General features: G+C 39.8%; 1 protein-coding gene across 5 annotated transcripts in view; it reads right to left on the bottom strand.

The window, feature by feature from the left end:
- The window catches only part of myh14 (myosin, heavy chain 14, non-muscle), a 53649-nt gene that overhangs the window by 30276 nt on the left and 591 nt on the right, over nucleotides 1-22782 (bottom strand). For 4 of the 5 annotated variants that reach the window (XM_041792820.1, XM_041792821.1, XM_041792823.1 and 1 more), the window contains exons 2-9: nucleotides 17109-17286; nucleotides 10943-11149; nucleotides 8449-8605; nucleotides 5768-5795; nucleotides 4860-4974; nucleotides 4032-4079; nucleotides 312-404; nucleotides 127-190 (exon numbers count right to left, since the gene is read on the bottom strand). In XM_041792820.1, coding sequence (XP_041648754.1) covers nucleotides 127-190; nucleotides 312-404; nucleotides 4032-4079; nucleotides 4860-4974; nucleotides 5768-5795; nucleotides 8449-8605; nucleotides 10943-11149; nucleotides 17109-17273 — 877 coding nt within the window. In that variant the 5' untranslated portion in view covers nucleotides 17274-17286. Of the gene's footprint in view, nucleotides 1-126; nucleotides 191-311; nucleotides 405-3733; nucleotides 3746-4031; nucleotides 4080-4859; nucleotides 4975-5767; nucleotides 5796-8448; nucleotides 8606-10942; nucleotides 11150-17108; nucleotides 17287-22782 lie in introns of all 5 variants that reach the window. The other variant, XM_041792822.1, reaches the window with a different exon arrangement.

The following is a 22782-nucleotide window of genomic DNA, read 5'->3' as shown; positions in this document are numbered from 1 at the left end:
ACAGTTTAATTTATGGTCTGCTATAAAAGGACAGACTCTTGCTTTACAAATATAAAGTAAAAAGGGCAGCTTACTTAGATGTAAGTGTTTAAAGCTTGACAACACTATGGATATGTCAAAGGATACAAGTCTCAATGTTGGCACCAACAATGTACCCCGCAACATCAAAATTGATGCGGATGAATTTACCCTGAAAAAGAAGTATGGTGTTAAAATTTGAGTACTGCATTAAAACTAAAACTTTATAAATTCATGATTTAGTTTCTGGTGCTAATAAACATTTATGTGTAGTATATCCAGTGTGCTCTTACAAATCTCGAGGAGTTGTCGTTTTTGACAGTCTTTGCGTTGCCAAAGGCCTCCAGGATGGGGTTGGCCTGCAGCAGCTGTCTCTCCAGCTCCCCCTGAGAAACACAGGAGATGTCAGATCAGCTATAAGAGCCTCAACAAAAGACTCCCATAAGGCTTCTCTTACTAAAATGCACCATTTGTCCTGCTGTCTTTAGGGTATCCACTGATCTGTTATGTAAAGCAATAAATTCATGAGTCATGTTTGAAAGGAGTGACACAGAATGGTGCATTTTAGAGTCTGGACAAGCATCCACAACACACACCACCCCCAGACCCAGGAACAAATGATTCTCAACATCAAGAAGAGTAACGGGCCCTCATTAGTTAGGCAATCAATAATAAGAGCATCAACTTAATTAATTAAAATATAATCTCCCACATCATTAAAAGGTAATCTCAAGACACCAACTAACAGAAGCCAGCTGAGAACCACTGTTGTTGAGAGAGAGAAGGGTGGAGGGAAGCTGCAGTGTTTGATGCTAACACTTTACACAAGCTACATAGAGGCTCACTCTAGCGAGCTGCAATGCTTGACTGCAGATGTTGCATTGCCAGTGCAGCAGCAGCTATTGATGAAGCAGCAGCAATGATATGGAGGTACTGCAGCTACAGGAGGGAGCTAGACTGTAAAATGCTAGCTCACACTGCTAAAAACTCACATCTCATCTAGTGAATTTGTCTAATGTATATTCAAAAGTATCAAATTACACTAACATAAGCCACATTCATCTAACAAGTCAAGATAAACATCATATTTCAGGATATAATAGCTCTACTACTTGGAGGCCAAATGTCCCTCTGAGGTAAATAAATTAGCGGGTGAAAGTGCAGTGATGGGTCAAGCACAAGGGCTAGGATGGTTTTAAAGGTAGTGTGATTTATAGGAAACTGATAAGCAAGGGAATAAGAGGCCTAATGACCTTGACCTTTGACTTCCAAAACCTAATCAGATCATCCTCGAGTCCCAAAAGACTTGTGACTCTGGCCTGGCTTTGGCAGTACAGGGCATTAAAGCATAAAATAATCCATGAACTGCTTGAGTTAAGTAAAAAAAATACTGCAATGCAGCAGGCAAAATTAGATTAGTTATTTAAGTAAGTTTTTCATAATAAGACTTCAAAGATACTTACTTAAGACACATGCAGGTATCTAATTACAAAACATTGGAGTAAAATTTTCTTGCCGCACTGCCAGCTATTTCTTAGCATTAGTAGAGGTAATTAAGGTTTCCTCATTAAATTAAAGATGTATGTCACTTGATGGTGACTGCTACAAAAGGTTTAAAAGATATATTGCAGCTTAGTTAGCCAACCAAGTCTAAGTCTTTCAGGGTTAAAACATACCTGTAAAACACACCAACTAAAGCTGGGCAGCTGTACCCTTCTTCAAGCAAATAGCAGCAGGCTAATATAACTTATTCTCACACATCTTTAAGCCAACAATGCATATTTGTTATGGTGCCAACAAATGGTAATAAACAGTACTCCATGCATGGTTTTCTCAGTCACCTAAAATTGAATTTCAACTTTGTCTTTAGAAGACAAGAACTGATGGCTATTGCAGAGTTCAGTGTCTGGCAGATGTACTGCAGCAGGACATTTTTTCCAGTGGGAGGGCCTGTCCAGTTTGGCTAGCAGCCCTACTTAAATTCGTTCTAATCATAACCAGAGCCCTTATCGATACTTTTCTGTTGTTTGGTGGAAAGACAAAGCAATAACACATCTTTAGCAGAAGTGGTAGAAACTGAGTAGAGTTACAATGTTAAAAAGGTCATGATTCAATCTGTCATTTATTTTCTATCCCTAAAAAATATTATTACAACTGGATTTTTTCAAGTTTCCTGTCAAAACGGATTCTTTTATGTTACATTTGTGCACTGAAACATTTTATTCACATTCCCCTAGCAGTCATTTTAATGCAGGGGTGTCCAAACTACGGCCAACTTTTGTTCGTCGTGCAGCAAATTCTTAAGATAAAATTAAATATGACCCACATTAAAACATTAAGCTTGTGCTTAACTGTGTTGTACTTCTTGTTTTCTGCATAAAGCAGTGCCATCATGTTAAATCTGTAAACAAACATTTTGACAAGGAGATATCTTGATTAATAACATCCAGATGGGTTATCACAGCAAATAGCAGCACTAATAACTTTTGAGGGGCAGACCCAGTGGTTGCCGGGGCTAAACAGAGCCCCCTGAAATCTGACTGGCTCCCAAAAATCCAGAAAATGACCTTCTATTTGCCCTGACAGCCATTAACCAGCCATTTAGGCATACTCAATCGCAAAGCATGTATTAACTTACATCGGATTAGTCTTACTAACTTTAAAATCCTTACGGTGGGGAATATGAAAGTGGCCCCACCATCCTAATATGTTTCTGTATGTGGCTCTCAGTGGAAAGGGTTTGGACACCCCTTTTTTATGGGATGACCATACATACACATCATGATATCATCTTCTGTCCTAGAGTGCTTTTCAGTGCTGATCTGAGCAGGTGGGAAAGAAAATTGTCCTGTAACAACTAAAGCCAGTGTTATGAGTATGACTTTTTTAATCAAACTGACAGGAAGGTAGGTCTACCGCATTTAGATTTGAGTGTGATGCACAATGCTGATAAGATTTGACTTTACGTTACCCCTTGAGAGAAATTGTGTATTTTTTTTCCACCAGTGATTTGATAAAATGACGTTGCGTCACAGAATCCATAAGACTTTACCGCAGTATTGATAAGCTCAAACATGATTGATTTTTAAAGTTTTGAACATTAAAGAACCAGGGTCTTATGAACCCAGGTTTTTCTCTCCGTCCTTACTTATTGATATAAAAAAATAGCTTTCAATATAGCAAGCAATTTATTCCCCTGTTTGATGGTTTGTCTGGACTTTTCAGGTGACTGTGGCTTAGTTTAATGAGATATATTCTACAAGTAATTAGACAAATAGACTTGATAAGGTTTGAGTTTTGATGGTGCACCAAAAGCAAGAGCAGACACACAAACATACAGAGCAAAAGGTCAGCACGTATTTTCCTCAATCCATACAAAGATAAGCCAAATATTTAATTGTGTGTTCACTTCGTACACACAGATAGATGGCTGCAACCACACTGCCACACACACTCCCACAGCCAATTATCTGGCATACAGGTGATGACTAAAGCAGAAAAGCCTTCCACTTCTAGAGGTAGCTACAATAATGTGGCATTTATGATTCAGTGGGCACTGAAAAGTCTTCCCTAATCTCTCTGAGAGGAATAAAATCAAATTTGCCTAAAGCCAAAGACCCAGAAAGGCAGGATTTACTCAGAATAATGTCAAAAAGAAAATATTAGCAGATACAGCTCAATAAACCCAAAGTCATCTAAATACTTTTATACTCACATATTGCATACTCTGACGAATTGTAGGGGAAAATGAGGTTTTAGGAGGAAGGAGAATGGGTGAACATATGGGTGAGATACAAAAACAAATGAAAAAAACACAAATAAGACAACAGTAACAACAACAAACAAAGAAATACAAAGAACAGAAAATCAAATACAACGTTATGAAGAAATGCATCATTACTGACAGTTAGAGGTTATTACGCTGGTTAGTCTGTATCTTTGTGGAGATCATTAAGCAGGAAACAGAGCAGGACGAAAGCAAAGGACAGAGCAGCAGGAAAGAGTTAACTCACCCTGTTCACCAAAGTGCTGCCTCTTGTTAAGGATCTAGAACCATCCATCTGAGCGTGCAGGAAAGAGAGGAGGAGGATGCAGAAAGAGAAGGATGAGGGGAAACGGTGTAGGAAGGAAGGTAATGTATGTGCAAAAAGGGGACTGAGGGAATCCACTCATGCCAGCAAGAAACCCACAACCTCTTATAGTTAAAAATCAGTCAGTACAGCGGACAGTGATGTGATTTAGCTTCAGTAAATAGTAGAGGAGGAAAGATATTGGAGAGAGGGCAGAGATCAGTACATTTAAGCTAATCAAATCACCACTAAAGGTAGGTCAGGATGAATTGAAAGAATTGATAAGCATTATGGGAAATATAATATGAGTATATGATGCACAGGAGACGCTGGTTGGCTCAGCCTCTTTAATGAGAAATAGCTTGGAGTACCAGCACAGAAACTAGGCTTCATATAGTTCCAGACGGGCTGATTTTAAAACTTAATTTAGCTCATTTTAAGATAAGCACACAAAATGTTCAAGAAATATCCATTTTTCCAGTGCATTACTCTGCTGTCAGCTAGCCTTTGTTTGTTTATTATTTTAGCACTGGGTCTTTTGCATGTGATGTGACAATGTCTGTCCCACCCCAAACTGATTACCAGTTCTAAATAATAAAGCATGTCCACTAATTCCCTTCTTTAATCTGTATAGTGAAAGTTTTGAAGAGAAAAACTTTTGAAGCTTTAAATGTCCAAGCAGATACCTGCAAATCATGTTATTAAACCTAAACAGGCTGTCTACATGCTCTCCTTTCATTCTAATCTCTGCCGTCTGTCATTGTGACGTACCTGTATAGCTTCCTTATTCCTACCCAGAGTGCCACCTTTATGGGAGGAGGCAACATGAGCCAAATACTGAATGACTTTCTTGGTGTTCTCTGTTTTCCCAGCTCCAGACTCGCCTCTGTAATACACAAACACACACAACTGTCCATCTTAAACACATATGGCCTGTATTATTAATGGTACATAAAGAGCTTTTTAAAGAAAAGAATGCACAGGAAAAAGTGGCCCAACCCACATTCATCACCCCAATAAACTGAGAGCCCATGCAGAGCGTTCAAAGCCACTGGTCTAAACAGAAAGCAGGTGTGCAGGATGCAGACGTGTCGGTGTTGTTTTTGGAGAAGACAGAAGGAGAATGGGGTAAAAATAGCAGCTGTTAAAGATCTAAAAGAAGCAGACGCCTTGTCCTAAATCCTCAGATTTAGAGTGATTCTTGACAATGACAGGAAGAGTCTGGCAGGAAGACGGGATGATAGAGAGTGATAGGTGACTCTCAGGTAGGGAGATAAAGCAGACAGGAAGATGTTTTCACAGTACAGACCTAACTTGTTTAGAAAGAAGTAATTTTTCTGTCCTGACTCTTTAAACATGTTTGATAATAGCTTATAAATATCAATATGAACACTGAGATTTACACCTCAGTTTCTCAGTTAGTTTTCCAAAATTTTCCATTCATACAACTGATAAATGGATCAGCAAATGATTGAAAACAAATAATCTGCTTAATCTAATAATTCAGAAGCACATGCGTATGTGCTTGCAGGCTCCAAAACACTTAAATGAAGACAAAGAAAGCATGCAAATGCACTCCAACAGAGACAGACCTTCTCATTATGGCCCATAAGTATTTTTCCTCACGGCAAATCACATTCACACACAGACACACTGGCGTCCTGCTGAAGGCTACTTACGTGCAAAGGATTGACTGATCTTCTCTGTCTGTGGAGGAAAAACAACAAGAGGACTAATTAGTCACACCATGTATATCCCTTATACAATATATGAAAAAATATAACGTCTGCTATGCCAGGTTTGAAAATTCCTGAGGAGTCAACAGGTGCACTCTGAGACAGACTGACACATTTATAAATGTTCCTGTTCATTCTTCTGACTGCAGTGATTCCCCCACATAGACTATGACAGGCAGCTTGGAGCTAAATTAACTGCCACCAAAATATGTTTACAACACTATTTAGGAATTTTTATTTACAATTTTGTACCAACCCTCACCAACAGTTACCCTCACTGCAGAGGAAAAAGGATTCCCTGCTGAACGTACAATTATTTAGATGCAGGATATCCTACTTAATGTAAGCCTGCGTATGCAGTGGTCCAGGAAAACAACATTTCAATCCAGCCAGCATAGCTTATGTAGCATTGTTAGGTGCTACATAAGCTAAGTAGATAACAGAGCTACATAGCTAACATAGCAAAAGCTAGGCTCACAACACAGCTATGTAAGCTAAGTATCTACATTACCTGTGTAGCTAAGTTAGCTTTAAGTATGTTTGCTAAAGCTCCTGTTGCTTAAGCCAATTTAGCTACAGATAATGTAGCTACGTGGCTAATGTAGCCAAAGCAAAGCTCACAAAGCAGCTATGTAAGCTACGTACCTATGTTGTCTGCATAGCTAAGATAGCTTTAAGTATGTTTGCTAAAGCTCACGTTGCTTAAGCTAATTTAGCTACAGATAATGTGGCTACGTGGCTAACGTAGCCAAAGCAAAGCTCACAAAGCAGCTATGTAAGCTATGTAGGTATGTAGAGTTAATTAAGTAGCTTGAGTAGCTATTTAGCTTTAGCTAAAGCTAATGAAGCTGATGCAACACCGTCCGTGTATGTACTTCTAAAATGTGTCTTTACATAATCTAATAATCCCAGATTAGATCTCCTACCGTTTTCTCTGTTTTATTTATGAAATGTTGCTTAGTATGTAAAGTTTGAAATATCATACTTTGTTTATGATTAAAGTTGAATTTAAAAAGAAAATAGAAAACTGGAAATACATTGCACCAGCAAATAACGGCACTTCCTTTATGAGATGTGTAGTGTCTCAGATGAAGGGTCTGTGAGAGTGGCTGTCAGAAATGTACGATCTGTAGCCAGACCCCTCTCAATGTGACACAGCTTCAAGCAGATTTGTGGCTGAAGTTGAAATGTTTGCTCTGTAATGTCTACATTTTATGCAGATATCAGTTTTAAAAGATACATAATCATTGTAAGAATCACGCTGATGGGAGCTAGTATGTCATGTCTGCCTTTTTGCAGTCCACACAGACTGTTTCACCTCCTGCAAACACCAAAGCCTGCTGATATGTTATTTGGACACCCCCATAATGACAATCATGTGTACAGATTTTTTTTTTTCACTTTTATGTAGAATCTGTAAACACAGTTTAAACTGGGGTCAAAAAATTATTGAAAAATATGGGTTAATTTTTGGGGGCAGTCTGATAAAGTAAATGCTTAAGAAAAAGGTAGATTGTTGTTCATTGTATAACAGTAGAGTTACTTTGCTGAACTAAAATTTCTGCTGTTTTAGTTGCTATTTCATGTAATTTATGCACAAAGTTAAACATGAGGTTTACTCAGTGGCTCACGAGATCATAAAGTCAACATCAAACAGCTCGGATGATCTCTTCCCTAGGTGAAAGGCTACGCATGTTGACATATGATTCCCTGAAATAACACACTGTAAGGTGCTGTATGGGAGAGCTCTGTGGCATCACTTGGCTCATGTTACTGAACACTGAGCCAGCACCTCGACTAACCAGGCATGGCACGAGCTGGAAGCCTCCATAAAGACTCACACTTCATGTGTTCATGGATAATACATTTCATATGTGTGCAGACTCACACTGGCTCTCTGTGAGCATATCAGTCACTCCTTCAGCTATTTAAAGTGTGCAAAGAAGCAGGTCGCCAGCTGAACAGGCTGTCAAACCACACAACACTTGTTTTCAATTGAAGGACAGTGTTTGCAACATAACTCACATATGGCTTTAAAGGTTCCCACACGCTCAGTCTGGAAGAATTCATACTGGTCCTACAGGTTTAAATCACTGTGGAAACACACCTACAACAAACCCTGAGGGGGGTGAAGGGGGGGTGACAGATACATAGACGCAGCCTCATCTGTCCCATCCTGTTATCTCACGAAGACACCCTGAGGCAGCGACATTGCGCAATCAGGCCTTAACGGCTTTTTAAACGATTGCTGGGAATTCTCTGTGCCACATCTCATGAACTCAACATGGATGGGCAGGGCCTTAAAAAATGTCTGTCATGCATTGCTGTGACAAGTATAATATGTGGTTACTATCATCACCACAACAAATACACTATGCTGCTGAAACTACCTGTTACAAGATGTGCCACACCTAAACCACCCATGGCATGAAAATGCTCTCCTGCCTATTTATTTTCACTTTTAAGACTTTTTGATAACAGCCACGAGTCAGAATCCAACACCACACCTTCGAAAGCGTTCACAGTGAGCAAAGATCACAGGCCACACTCAGGTTTCAGCTCAGCTGATAGCAGACGTATGCAGCTTGTTAGAGTTTGTCAGGGTCAGAGATAATGTGGATTACCTTGTAGCATGCTGCGATAGGCAGCTTCTGATATGGCGTAGATGTGCGGGGGCATCTCGTGGCGTTTTTTGCCTCGGTACATCTCCACGATGGACTCTGTGTAGATGGGCAGGTTCTTGTAGGGATTCACCACCACACAGAACAGCCCTGAATATGTCTGAGAAAAACACATCAAAGAGAGCGTTTAATCTCACATAATTATGAAGTCAGAAATAAAAAGCCATCATTGTAATCAGGTTCAGTTGAACAGTTTAAAGTAAACACCTTTTTTAAAACGTAGTAAGTCATTTGAGTTGAGTATGGTGTCCTAATATAAACTATTACCTAAGATAAGCCTGACTTCCCCTGTTTAATAACTGCAGGTGAAATACTTTCTTTAACTGTTCATTTAGCTAAAATACACACAGAACACACAGAACAAGAAATTACAAAACTAAACATTGCTGCACATAAGGTATACCTATTCAACTGTCATTAACACAAATATCTTATCAGCCAATCACATGGCAGCACCTGATGCATTTAGGCATGGAGACAAAACAGTCAAATCAATGCACTGTAGTTCAAACCAACCATTAGAATGGGAAAGAAAGCTGATTTAAGTGACTTAAATGTTACATTGTTGTTGGTGCCAGATGGGCTGGTCTGAGTAATTTTACAAACTGCTGATCTACTGGGATTTTCACACATAACCATCTCAAGGGATCCAAGAAAAAGAAACTGTCCAGTGAGCCACAGTTCTGTGGTCTAAAATGCCTTATTGACAGCAGGTGTGAGGAGAATGGCCAGACTGGTTTGAGCTAGAAAGCTACAATAATTCAAACTGTACAACAAAGGTATGTAGAGGAGCATCTCTGAACAAACAATACGTCAAACGTTGAAGCAGATGGGCAACAGTAGCAGGGGCCCACAATGAGAGCCACTCCTGTCAACTAACAACTGAGGCTACAATTTACATGGGCTGACCAATATTGGACAATATAGAGATGATGCCTGGTCTCATGAGGCTCAACTTTTGCTGCAACATCTGAATGGTAGGGTCTGACTTTAAAGTAAACAACATGAAAATCTTCCAGACCTCCAACAACCATGGAACATTCAGTCACTGAATTCATCCTGCTCATCGGTTAGTGTATATTGCTACATAACAAAAATACAACCAAACAAATCAAATAATAGCAGAATGCTTTTCATTTAAAAATTAGACCTGCATAATAGGACAACAATGAGTATGTACAAAAAATCTGGGCCAAGGTCAAGCTCAATGGCCTTTCTTTCTCTGGGGCTTTTCGGCCCTCGTAATATACCCACATACCACTGATGGTTTTTGGAGCCCTTGGGACTTCTACAGTATGACCAGGGACTTGTGGCGATGCTACTACCCACCCCGATGGTACCCTTAGCCGTGCTTACTTGCCACATCCATCCCTTCCTCCGCCCTAGAGGAGTGGGCTTTGTTATTTTTTTACCGATTCTTTTCTCATGCTCCTAGTAATATGCAAGGACATCTAGAGCATGACCAGGGTTGTGTTAATCCTCCTACCTACTCCATGGTTCCCCTCAAGTAGCTTACTTGCCAAATCTACTTGCCTCAGCCTCAATTTGTGGCCCAAATATGCTTTTAAGTTCTGCATAGTACTACAAATAAATCTGAATAAAATAAATAAATCTTTGCACCATGACAGAAGAAAAAAATAAACCCATCATTGTTTTTTTTTTAACCCATCCAACTGGTAAAATGTTTGCATGTGGAGTAAGGAATGGTGGCTATCTTAAATGTTCTAATTCTTATTTTCATCATGATGGACCTTTTGAAGCTCTCTGCTGAATGTTCTCAACCATCCTCTCAAAAATAAGAAATATACAAATCTAGTTCAGTCAGGGAGAAGCATTTTTAAACGCAGCTTGTCATCATATTTCCTGCATAGTACCCTCCACACCCAGGCATCAGTGTTGCTACAACACATTCCAACTGTAGAGAAAGTCATGAATGATATTTAACCCACTTTATCTTATCTCATTCTGTTATACGCCTTTCAGAGCTATTCCAGCAATTTATGCCTGCTCTTCTCTGTCCTTTTCTTAATCTGCCCTCTCAGCTTCATCCACCCTCATTCATCCCACTTGACAGCTCACCTTCCTTTTATAGCCTGTTTATTATTCTACCTCAATCATGTATTAAGTGCTGCATGTTTCCTGGATATGACATTTATCATTGGCTTACGTCATGTCTTTCATTTCTATCTGTTCAGTCCTACTCACATTTTTCTGAGGGAGAAACTGGAGATGCCTCCCACTGCCACTGCTCACACATGAACAACTCTGTAAACTGACTCCTCACCTCTCTAACCAGCCCGGATCAGTTACACAGGAGATGTCAGAGGAGTTGACCGCTAACTATGCATATGTGCAACATTACAAACCAAACTGTTCCTGTGGGTATGTGAGCATGTGGTCTTCCTGAGCTGTTCTCCTCCTTGTGTTGTGTACTTACATAAATCAGGCCAGAGTAATATCGTTCCCTCAGGTTGTGCAGCACCGAGGCTTCATTCAGGCAGGTGAGGTCGGCCATGTCCTCCACTTTACTGAAGCGAGGGGGGTTCATACGCTGCACCTCCTCTCTGGACAGCGTGACCCGCCGCTGGCTGTCTGTGAGCTCAACTTCCACCTCATCGCCACGCTCCTCTCGAATACTCGCCGACTGAAGAGAGAAGGAGATAGAAGTTTAAAGAGCTGTCCAGGAAATAAAATCTGAGTTTGTAGTTTAAAAATCAATTAGAAAGACTTTAAACTTGTCTGAGGGGCGTGCCCCATGTATGTGGCTGTCATGGGTTTGCCTGTGGCACTTTCCCGCATGTCTCTCTCCAACTCTCTCATCCCTGTTTCTGATTCTATCCACTGTCCTCTGCTGTCATTACAGGCATAAAAAGCCCAAAATAAATCTTTAAAAAAAAAAAAAAAAAAAATCTTTGATATGACACAAGTAAAAATCAAATAACACTGATGACTGTTAATTTACTTCAGAAGTAAAAAAATAGGACCTCTGTGCCAGTAGATTCAAATCTTTTTTTTTCTTGGATCGCCTCACTTGTTTAAGAAAAGCTGAGTAACTCCCCACCCCCAACCAATAAAGAATTAAAAGATACATTTCTGCCCAAAAACAACATAATTTTAGTAATTTGTGATAAATTCCATAAATTACCAGCAGAACAGGCCTACAAACATCTGTTCCTCACAGAGCATATGTGCAAATCTAATTTGGACAACCTCAGAGCAGACACAGCCCCAGACCCCAGATTGGGAAGCAATGGTCTAGGCACTAAATACGGGCTACTTTCTTGTTCTCAGCAATCAACAATTTCAAGCAAACTCCTGCTTACTGAACTGCAAAAAACATACTAGTGACATTTTCTACTGAAATGCTGCCAATGCATTTGTGTAACTTAAACAGGGAACATACTACTACTACTGTGATAATCATGCCAATTTTAGGCTATATTCCCCTCTGATGACCAAATCAGTGAAGTCTGGATTATCGGATGCTTCTAAAGCTTTTCTTGCCACATTTTCTGGTGTGTTAAGAGTGATCTTTCACTCTCTGAATGCTAAGAAGATGATCACAGTGGCTCCTACTTTATATCCTATAAATCTGAGGGCCCATCGGTAGGATTGGCAGAAACTACTCTGATCTTTATAGAATGTCTGTTCACAAGTATACCACGTTATACACCACCAGAAAGCTTTAACATTTGCTGCTGTTGTTCTCAATAGTTTTTCCAGGCAATAATTAGCAATGCTATATTTAAAAAAGTCTGCCAACCTCAATTCTTTTGGAGTCTCCACTTTGAAATGCCTGGTCATTTCCTCAGAAAAAAACAGGTGTAAATTTCTAATTTTCTGTTCTGCTGTTGTCACCTTTGAACCTGAACTAGCTAAAGCTTCATGCTTCAGTCCAGTTGAGTCTTCCAGCTGATATCTCCCAGCTACAGTCATCTACAGGCCTCTGTTTCGCAATACAAATTCACACGGGAAAAAATAATTTAGTATTTGTTGTATTACACAATACCAGTAGCAGCTACAGTGAGTCTGAGTCTGGGATGAAAGTTCAGAGTGTTACCTTTCTAAAGACACCTTGTTTGTATTTGTACTCCAAATGGTCCAAACACAGCATTCAGTTTAATTTGTGTATTCTTGGATAGCATTTTTTTTTTTACCAATTTTACCTGGAATTCTAAGGGGTTAAATATTGAAGATCAGAAATCCTGCTGTGTGGGGCGAACAACCAAAACAACGAAGGACAATCGAGAATGCACTCTGTGGAGTTTCATGTGGAATGGCTGCAAACCAGGAAGGAAGCTGACCGGAGGAGGAAGCACAACAAACACAGCCATGGCAATAATAGTAAACATAAGGCATAAAGGTAGAAGGACGTCAGAAATCGAGGACCACCTTGTTGATTTGTGGCAACACAAGGTTTACACATGTCCTATAAACATACCACAGTTGAACAGACAAGGGAGAAATCTGGATGGAAAATTGCAAAAAAATTGCAATGGATGTGGCAAATAGCTAACAGCTAGCTTGTGGTCTTGTTTGACTGCACAAGATTCCAAGATTATAAATTGAAGACTCTGGTTGTTGGTGAATGAATCCGTATAGTTTTCTGTATTGGTTGGTGTTACACACCACACACTATGAGAAGAAAACAGTCAAATCTGTCATTATATGTCCCCATGTGAGGAGTCTCTCATATTCTAATAATCAGTTAATATAAAATCTTTTCATATGTGCCAGGTATAGGCAGTGCGTAGGGGTTTGCAAGCATATTTTGAAGGACTAGTTCCTCTAGAATAGAAGTTTGGGTGGTTTTTAATTCAGAGATCATTAAATGAAAAGGACTGCAGAATTTTAATACACCAATTATCCATCAGTCCATTATCTATACTGCTTATCCCACCTGCAGTCACCAGCAAACTAGAGCAGATCCCCGCTGTCACTGGCTGACAGATTTGAAACCCTGTGGCATCAAAAAACTATTTCAGAAATAAAACACTTTAAAAGCCCTACACAATACCGATGCCAAATACTGATACTTGCTTGAAACATAATAGAGCTCTTAATTAAAATAAAATTACATTTTTTGGTAAAAAACGAAAGTTATTTGTTTAAAAAGATTGAGACTGCCGCTTAAGACACTACACAGCTTATTTGTATAACACTGATTAGATAAAGTACCTTTAACGGTACAATAGGTAGTATTTTAGTGCAAATTCATTTGCATTCAGTTAAGTTGGAGTATGTAAAACTATGTAAAGTAGGCTCATAGGTCAGTTGAATGCAACAGTTAAGACAGGTTTTTACAACAGTGTTAGCTGGCCTGTCTGTAGAACAACCCCTTAAATGATGCAAATTAGCATATAGGGTCATTGCTACCCCTAAGAAGAACGCAGAAAACTCTTGTCTAGGCCTTTAATTCTATAGTAAACCAGCTTTTTATAACCTCGAATATATATTTGTAAAACAATCGAAAGAATCTCTGTAAGTTTCAGAGTGGGTTTAGATAATCATTCTTTGGGACAGCAGACAAAAATATCTGGTGACAGTAACTGGAGGAGACAAGCTGTCTTCTTGTCATGCTGCTGGTCTTGTGCTTGTGCTGGACAGGAAGTGGTGAACCCTGGGTCTCTCCAGGTCACAGGACTGTGCCCAGCGTCATTCTCTTTGTGACTTGACAAACACAACACACAAAATATGCCTGTGTCTGTGTATGTGTGGGTGTGTATTAGCCACACACTGAAGTACATGCTCAGAATATTAAACTAGAAGAAAGCAGTGTCTTTCTGTGTTATACAGTTTGAACGTGTTTATTTGGTGTGTCCAAAAGTGGCATTCTCTGATCATAAGTGTAAAATGAAGTCAGTGTCTCTACAACGGCCTCTTTAACATTAGGAGGCTGAAGGAGAGCATTGTTCTATTCATAGAGCGCCCTGTGAAACGAGTCCAGCAGAGAGAAGGAGACTCAGAGAGGAGACACTGAATTCATAAGTCACATCCTACAGTGTGTGCACCAATGAAAACTTCTGATTGTCATTATACAAGAGCCAAAATAAGACGAAAAATATTAATGTAATGAAAACAGCCTTATGATAGTCATTATGTCTAAACATGTCAGCATCACAAGGTGTGTAAATAATTCAATAGAAATGAGAAAAGTTTGGGAATAGTGCACTTTCACAGGGATACAACACAACCAGAGAAAAATGCACTCACACCCTGTGCAGCATTGCCTCACCTGTTTGACACACCTTCAGTCAAAGGAACATACTCAGAGCTAATTATTTACCGGAGGATTAATGCTGAGATAATGTGGGCGCTGTAATGTGAAAACAAGTTTTTTTTTAAATATCAAAGTTGTAAAAATTTAATATACTTTGATTTTTTTTTTCAATACAAAGTGATTTAAATAATTCAATCTCTGTACCTGTGAGTGTAAGAACTTTTAAGAATTCAATTTCACAAGACACATGCAACTGGAGAAGCATGAATCCACCAAAAATTGCAGGAAAAATCTCTATGTTGTAATGTTTCCTGTCTCTCTTCAGCTATCCAGCCTAAAATAAAGGGTAAAGCCCAATAAATACATTTAAATTCACTAAACACTGGTAACATTTTGGACCTAAACGTTGCCAGCGCTTTTTAATCAATGTGCAGGAGTTTTCCTTCATTAAAAAACAAGAAATTGCCCAATAATGGATGCCTTGGACTTCTATTTTCGTCACTAATTTCATATCAAAGATACATTCTGGTATAGAGTCCCTTGTGAACATACAGTCATGTGAATATGGTTTAGGCATGTAGGGTGCTGAGGATTCATTATGAGGCTCGATGTGCCACATCTCAAGGCTGTCGGAGGGGCAGAGTCAAGCTTGACACTTGTTGACACACGTGTCATTTGAAAGCTAAGGTCAGTTTCTTTTGTCTGGTTCTTTTTACCCCTGGTGATACACCCAGAGACTGCCAGTGGTTTTTGGGCCCTCAGGACAACCACAGCTCAACCAGGGGCTCATGGAAACCCTACTACCCTAGGTCAGTGGTTCCTAAAGTGGGGGTCATGAGATGCCTTCAAAAATCAGAGAGTATTTCTAAATGGTTTCAATTGTATATTTCACCCATTTTTGTAGAAACATGCATGAACTTGGTTAAATTTAAAATAAAAAACATGGTAATTTGGAGCGGTTTATGCTGAAATCAAAGTAATGTTTAAAAATTCCTTCAATTGTCAATGAGCACATGACTACTCTTGAATTTGCACAGCTGTGTTTAACTATGCCGCAACTATTCTTAGGGATAGCTGAGGTCCTTGGCCTCTGCTGTTGCTATTATTTGGGGGTCACAGGCTGAAAAGTTTGCTCTAGGTGATGATGACTCACCACATTCGCCCCTTACTCTGCCCCAAAAGTGTAGACTTCTGTACTGACATTGAATGCAAGAACTCAATATCAGTCATATGCAAGGACATCCAGAGCAGGATCTGGATTGTTTCAATCCTCCTTCCCATCTGATGGTGACATCAGGTGTGCTTACTTGCCACCACAATGCCACCACACACCTCACTTCAGCCTTGATTTTTTTGGCCCAAACATGCCTAAAAGTTCTGGACATTACTGTACATTGCTTAAAGGCCTTTAGTTTAGTTTATCTAAGCTCTTTTTATCTATTTTTTTTGTAAAGCTCCATGTTGAACTTTTGGTTTGTGTTCATTTTTGTGCCCCTTTAGACAAAGTGCTTTCTTAAATCTCCTCCTGATCATTTCCTGATTATGAAGAGGTACTAGTGTTAGTAACAAAATATTTCACTCTGCTTTCCAGTGTGGTGTTTATGTCTGCAGCGTAAAGGCTGCCATTTCTCTTTCCCAAAGCAGTATCATACATCTGACAAGTCTATAATAGAATAAACATAGGATATCACGGCTTTAGTTGCACTCACTTCAGCAGTATAAGCCCAAAAAGAATCTAATTTTAAAGCGATTTTCTTACGATTAAGGTAAAATAAGATTGCTGGAATAAAACTATCACTACTCAGATTTGCATGTTTTCAGAGGAGTTTGGTTTTAATCTTTACTGATGAGTTTCAGGCAGCTGAGGGATCTTAGCACTGATTAGCTTTAAACACAGTTTCAAGCAGATTTGTGGCACAAGTTCAAATGTTTGATTTATAATGATTGTTAGCAGCTCTTTAATGTAGATATTTGGTCATGGAGATGAATTCGTCAGAAGAACACCATCAATAGGAGTTAGTTTGGTGGACGAGGTCCCACTTGTTGCCAACACTGAACATTTAATCTGCATACACGAAAGCCTGCTGTTGATGATTGATGGTTAATACAGTTCAGACAAACCAGAGCACCTAAAAAAGGGAAATTCATGACTTGTGTGCATACTCTATGTGGGATCTGTAAATATAGATTATACACAGTGGGAATCTTCCCCTCAAAAATGTAAACAGAGGCTCTATGTGACGCCTACTAAAATTGCTGATCAATTTTACTTTTGTATCTTATACAGAGGTGTCAGTCTTTTTTATTGCCTGCTAAAAAGTCTCCATAAGAACTTGAAATGATGATGCTTGATGCAAACAAAAGGTCATTGGTTCCTACTCACCTCAAAGCCTTGCTTCTCTGACGGCACCCACACCAGCCTCTTTGCCGCCCAGTCGGCCTGGCTGGCAGCAGAGAATACAGAATTGGAGGTGGGAGATCCTGGCCCCGCCCCTGATGAAAGGAAGCGGGTGACATCGTTGGCACCACCCCCCACTGGCTTGGTCATGGTTCTACTGGCACTAGGAGAGGAAAGAACAGGAGGCACAATGAAAAAAGAGACCTTTTTTTCATCACAGGCCCTGGCGTCTCATACGAGGTTTCAAACTGGAGCACTGAGGATGATGTAAAAAAGCGTTTGACAGTGACACTGATGTGATTGTGTGTCAAGACACACACGCATACACTGCATGTGCACCCACCCACCATGAAAAGCAGGAGCGGTAGCAACACGCAAGTAGCATGCAGGCTACATCCAGCTAAGATTGGGTCAGGGATGGCCTAATTGAAAGAGAAAGCAAATGAAGGAGAAGAAAAGGAGGAAGAATGGCAGGGAGATTGGAGGGTGAGGGGAACAGCGAGATACATCAATCAGATGAGTAAACTGACATGACAGTGAGAGGGGGAGGATGAGGAGGCGGAGGAGAAAAGGGAGAAGAGAGGGGATTGACATAGACTCAATCTATAGTGAACTGAAAGAAAAGAAATCATCCTTCAAGTATAGTCCACTGAGAACTAGTGAAGCCAAAATATGAGAGGCAATATCCTGTGAAAGATGAGGTGACAGAGGCTCAAAAGTGGTTATGGCTCTATAACATGAAGAGAATCTCCAGTCAGAGTGACTGTAAAACTACAGCAGGATGTTTGAGATTTGCTTTGACAGCTAAGAATTAATGTGCAGGAGTGACTGCGTGAGAAAAGTTCTTTGTGAAAGAAACACTTGAACTTTCCATTGAGGCAAATAGGTCTGACACGGTTTAAGACGGGAATGTTTCTGCTCTCCAGGATGACTGTAGAGAAATCAGGGAACATAGTGAATACATAGATCAGTGTTGAAAGGTAGATTTTCCCCCAAAATAGACAAAATGAGCCTTTTACAGATCCTAAAACATAAAGACAAGTTGACACTGACATTAGGATGGCAGAAAAGGAAAGAAAAGATTTTACAAGCGATGCATCGATGTTTCGGTTGAACATCAGTATCGGCTGATATCAGCTCTGTTGACAGACAGGAAATAATCAGCAAACAATGTGTTATGCATCGATGTCTGCAGTCAACTCTGCTGTGTCATGTTGATTAAAGCATGCAAGCTAGTGTATCTGGCTGATATTTCCTCAGAGGGGAGTTTTTCAATTGGGCAAAAGAAATCACCTGTTGGACAAACTGATTTATTTTCATGGTCAAACATGAAAGAAAATGCTGGCCATGTCAGTCTGACAATGTCAGTGAAAGATCACTGACATTTTGAAGATGAGTGACTTTTGAAGATTACTAAAAACAATTAAAATATATCAAACTCATATCTTAAAGACATCAGGAATGACGAAGATATGATAAAAGAAAAAACATTAGTAGTTATGAACACTGATATTGGGATTTTGAAATTGTTGCATTTCTAACAGCGTGTCTTAACATCATGTGCCCTCCAAACATCTTATCACACAGCATCATGCACTTACTGTCCACACTGCACCTGTTAAAAAAAATCTATCACTTTTAATTTAAATGTGGACAAACAGAAATGTAATACTGTGTATTGATGACTCTTTGACAGCTCTGAACTGAATACTGTTGTCTCTATGACGGCACATGTCAGACCACAACATTTCAAACACAGATATGGATAATACACAACTATTTCTACTTTGCTAAAGCAGCTCTGTTGAGTGAGAAAAGTGTAAGAAAATCAAGTAAATCTTCCTAAACGATTCTACTGTTATCTTGTCATCTACCCCTTTCCTCCTTCCTCATCCATGTTAACACAAGCGACAGAGAGGAAACAGGAACAAGGCAATGGGGGGAAACCTTAGGTTGTATCGTGCTGTAGCTCTTGCAGAGTGTTAGGACACTACCATAGGAATCAATGTAATCAAGCTGATTTTGTTGCTGATGTTCATGTTGCATGCTGTTGGACGCAGTCTAAAACTATTATGTCAACGGGTAAAACTTCTTGTATTCAAATTTTTCTATCAACTAGTGATTCAGAAAATGACTGACCCTGAAAACTGATATAATTTAGCTGTTTGATTAACAAATATTAACACAATTAACCTGGCAAAGCGGATGGATTGACCAGATTCCATGTCTGCCTAAAGGTGGATCCATCTTGCAACACTGTAAGATGAAACATTTGTTCCCGGTCAGAGAATAAAACAGACCAATCAGCATCTTGTAAGGAGAATGAGGCGACAGCTTCAGGTGTGGTTCAGTTGTTTTGAATGCCTTTAAACCAGTGGTTTTCAACGTGGGGTCTAGACCCCTTTGGGGGTCGTCAAACAGGCAGTTACCAGATGTCTTCAAAAAAACAATAAATATTTTTAAATGATTTCAAATTGTGTATTGAACCATTTTTATAGAAATATATGCATTAAATTGGCTAAATGTAAAATAGAACCATGGTCATTTGATGGGATTTATGCTGAAATTGAAGTACTTGAAGTTGAAGTCTTTGTAGTGGGAGTCCCCAGTCTCTGGCACTTTTATTTTGGGGGTCTTGGGCTGAAAAGTTTGAGAACTCCTACTTTAAATAATGGTGGCTGTGAAGGGATTAGCCTGGGTGTAGTTATAGTGGCAGTTTTATCTTAACTGGACATTTTGCATTAAAAAAGAGCAATCAGCCACACTGAAAGCTTTCTTTGGTGGTAAAGATGTTCTTGCACATCTTTTCACTGTCTTCAGAAAGGGTGCTATTTAGCAGCTGGCTCTACTGGAAGAACCGTATATTGACATCACAATGTCTACATTCAATGCCTGTCCAGCTTGCGTTATGCAGTTAATTCCCTAGGACGCAGCATATGTTTTTTTGCTCTTTGACTGGCCTGGAATGAATTCGACACACACAACAGTTGTCTAATCAAGGTTTTTTTAAGGGTTTTGCTGTTCTCAAATATTTATGGGTTGTTGCCCTGATGGGTGAAATACTTGTCATGCCATGAATATGTGAAACAGTCTCTGGCTCATCAACTTAAAATACAGTATATCTATGTTTTTACTCTCTGTCATCTGATACAAACCAGAATTGATTTGGATTGAACTCAAATGAATTAGACATTCAAGACATTTATGAGGCCTCTTGAAGCTTCTGTTGGGCCTCACTGCTGCAGACTTAAATCGACCAGACAATAACTTGAGAAAACAGCTGGAGGATGAATCAGTTATGAAATGCTATCAACTGTAGCATTACTAATGATAGCCCTCTAAATGCTAACACGAGACCTTTGCATTGACCCAGCTAACAGTCTAATGAATAATGGAATAATAACATCACAGCTACTTAAAAGACACATGATGATTTATCAGTACTAACCACAAAAGTCATTAGCTGCTTCATCCTGTTAAGTTTTTCTAAGACAAAAGATTAAACAGGCGTTTGTTTGAGCAATGTCAGCTATGATCAGACAGGTCAGACTATTGCGTTGGCCTGTGTGGGTTTTTTTGTGTGTGTTGACTATTAGGCGTCTCCATGCCTCGGCAGGTATGTCATCTGGCCTGATTCCTGCAGTCTCAGTCTTTTTTTTTTTTTTTTTTTGCTCTGTCTGTTCATGACAGGACCTGGTCCCCAACCCTGCCTTAACCATACCTGTTACTCCAATATGACTCTGGGTGTGGAGCCAACATGATGACAAAAGAGCTGCCACCACCCAGCCACTCAGTATGGAAACTATGTGATCCCTTGGTGGCATTAAACAGCTGTGCATCTGTTATTAATAGGCTGGTGTTAGTCTTTATTTTTTTTTATTGTCTGACAGATGAAAAGACCAAAACTAGCATTGTCTGTCTTATGATTCTTCCTGACTTGAACTCCAGCCCCTAGTACACAGCAGATAAAAACACTGAAACAGTTTGCTGCTGTACACAGCAAATTGTAAGTGTTAATTCAATTCCCATAGTCTTAGATTAAACACTTTTTCCTAGTTTATATAATTCCCCCTGGCTCCAAGTTAAATTTACTATCCGGAAAGTGTCAATATAGAGAAGTGTTGATTTTCATTTAATTTCCTTTTCGGTGTTAATTTGGTGTGTTTACCACCTCAATTATTACCTTTTTACAATGTTCTTCCCCTACATTATCAAGATAATCACCTTTGGTTGAACAACGGTGGTAAGGAAGGGTGTCTTTTGCTAATTATGATGCCAAGTGACAAAGACAGAGCTAAGGAATACCCTCTGATGAAACTCCACTAACCGCCCTCTAACATAGAACATATATGCTACAGGCTGGAAGCCACTAACTCTGTGGATAACTTCACCTATTGTGCAAAGGTCTTGAACATAAAAAAAATCTAATAATCCACCAGAAACAAGAGCAAGGAAATCCTAGCAGTGATAACCGCACAATAGGTAACATCTAACCATAAAAATATACCTAAAAACACACATCTCTGCCCAAGGGCATAATAGGAAAACTCTGCCCCCCAGATTTGAAGGGGTTTGAGGGTTGTGCCTGGATCAGTTAACTCTCTGTAGAGCTGGATCAACACTGAGTAGTAACTCCAACACTGGACTGTTTCACTCACTATGGGACTGAATTGCTCATTCTTTGGGCAACATTATGAGTGAATTAGTCAATATTTGCTAGCAGGTTGACAGAAGGCTGTACATGCCCATGATAATGCACCTTTTATCTCATGTAAAAAAACAGTGAAGCAGTATGTACAGAAGTATACCATCAGGCTTTGGCTGAACAGTTGATATTTAAAATACAATAATCATTATTCACAGCTGGGTTTTGGTCTTTTTATAGTTTCTGTGACCGGTAAGATAAATATAGAACAATAGCTTCATCCTTAAAAGTATGAATGTGCCCACAGTCCTCAGAGAAATCATAACTAATAGGAAGAGAGTCAGCCTTCAAAGATTTGGACAGGTGCATTATGCATTATACTAAAAACGTATTAGTCATCATAAACCATTTTCCATTACCAACCCTCTCTCACACCAGCACATATGATCCTCCTTATAGCAACCCCTTATTCCTAAACCACCTTAAAATGTGGACACAGAGGAAGCCTTTGCGTGCTGACAGATAGCTGCAGTGTTGGATGCTGCTGGGTCCCATCAATGCTAATGATGCCCCCTAAAGCAAAGTCTTCACAGACGCCCACACAAAGCCAAGCAGGGACCTCACAGGTTGTCGCAGTACACTCTGGACTGACCATCAGACTCGTCCTGCAGCAGCTGGAGTTGCCAAAACCTGCCCTGTTCTCCTCCATAGCAACACCCTGAACACAGAGCAGCAGCCCACAGACAATGCACCCTGAGTTTTAACTGAGGTCACTCACTGCAGGGGGTACACTAATGTGTGTGAGTGTGTGTAATTAATGTGGATGGTGCGTGTGATAAACGGGTGGGGGAGCAGGAGTGGAGACGCCTTTTTTCTTCAGCTTTCATGCTAGGCATCGCATCGGTGATGATATTGTGGCATCTGCGCACTTGAGCGGACAGAGAGGAGAGGTGACATTATGAAGCCGCTGGCGATGACCATTAATGACAGTGCGGTGGTACTGCTGCCCCCTTA

The sequence above is a fragment of the Cheilinus undulatus genome, linkage group 8 (assembly GCF_018320785.1).
Source record: "Cheilinus undulatus linkage group 8, ASM1832078v1, whole genome shotgun sequence".
Lineage (NCBI taxonomy): Eukaryota > Metazoa > Chordata > Actinopteri > Labriformes > Labridae > Cheilinus > Cheilinus undulatus.
Note: the sequence above shows the minus strand (reverse complement) of the source record. Positions and strands in the feature narration are given on the sequence as shown.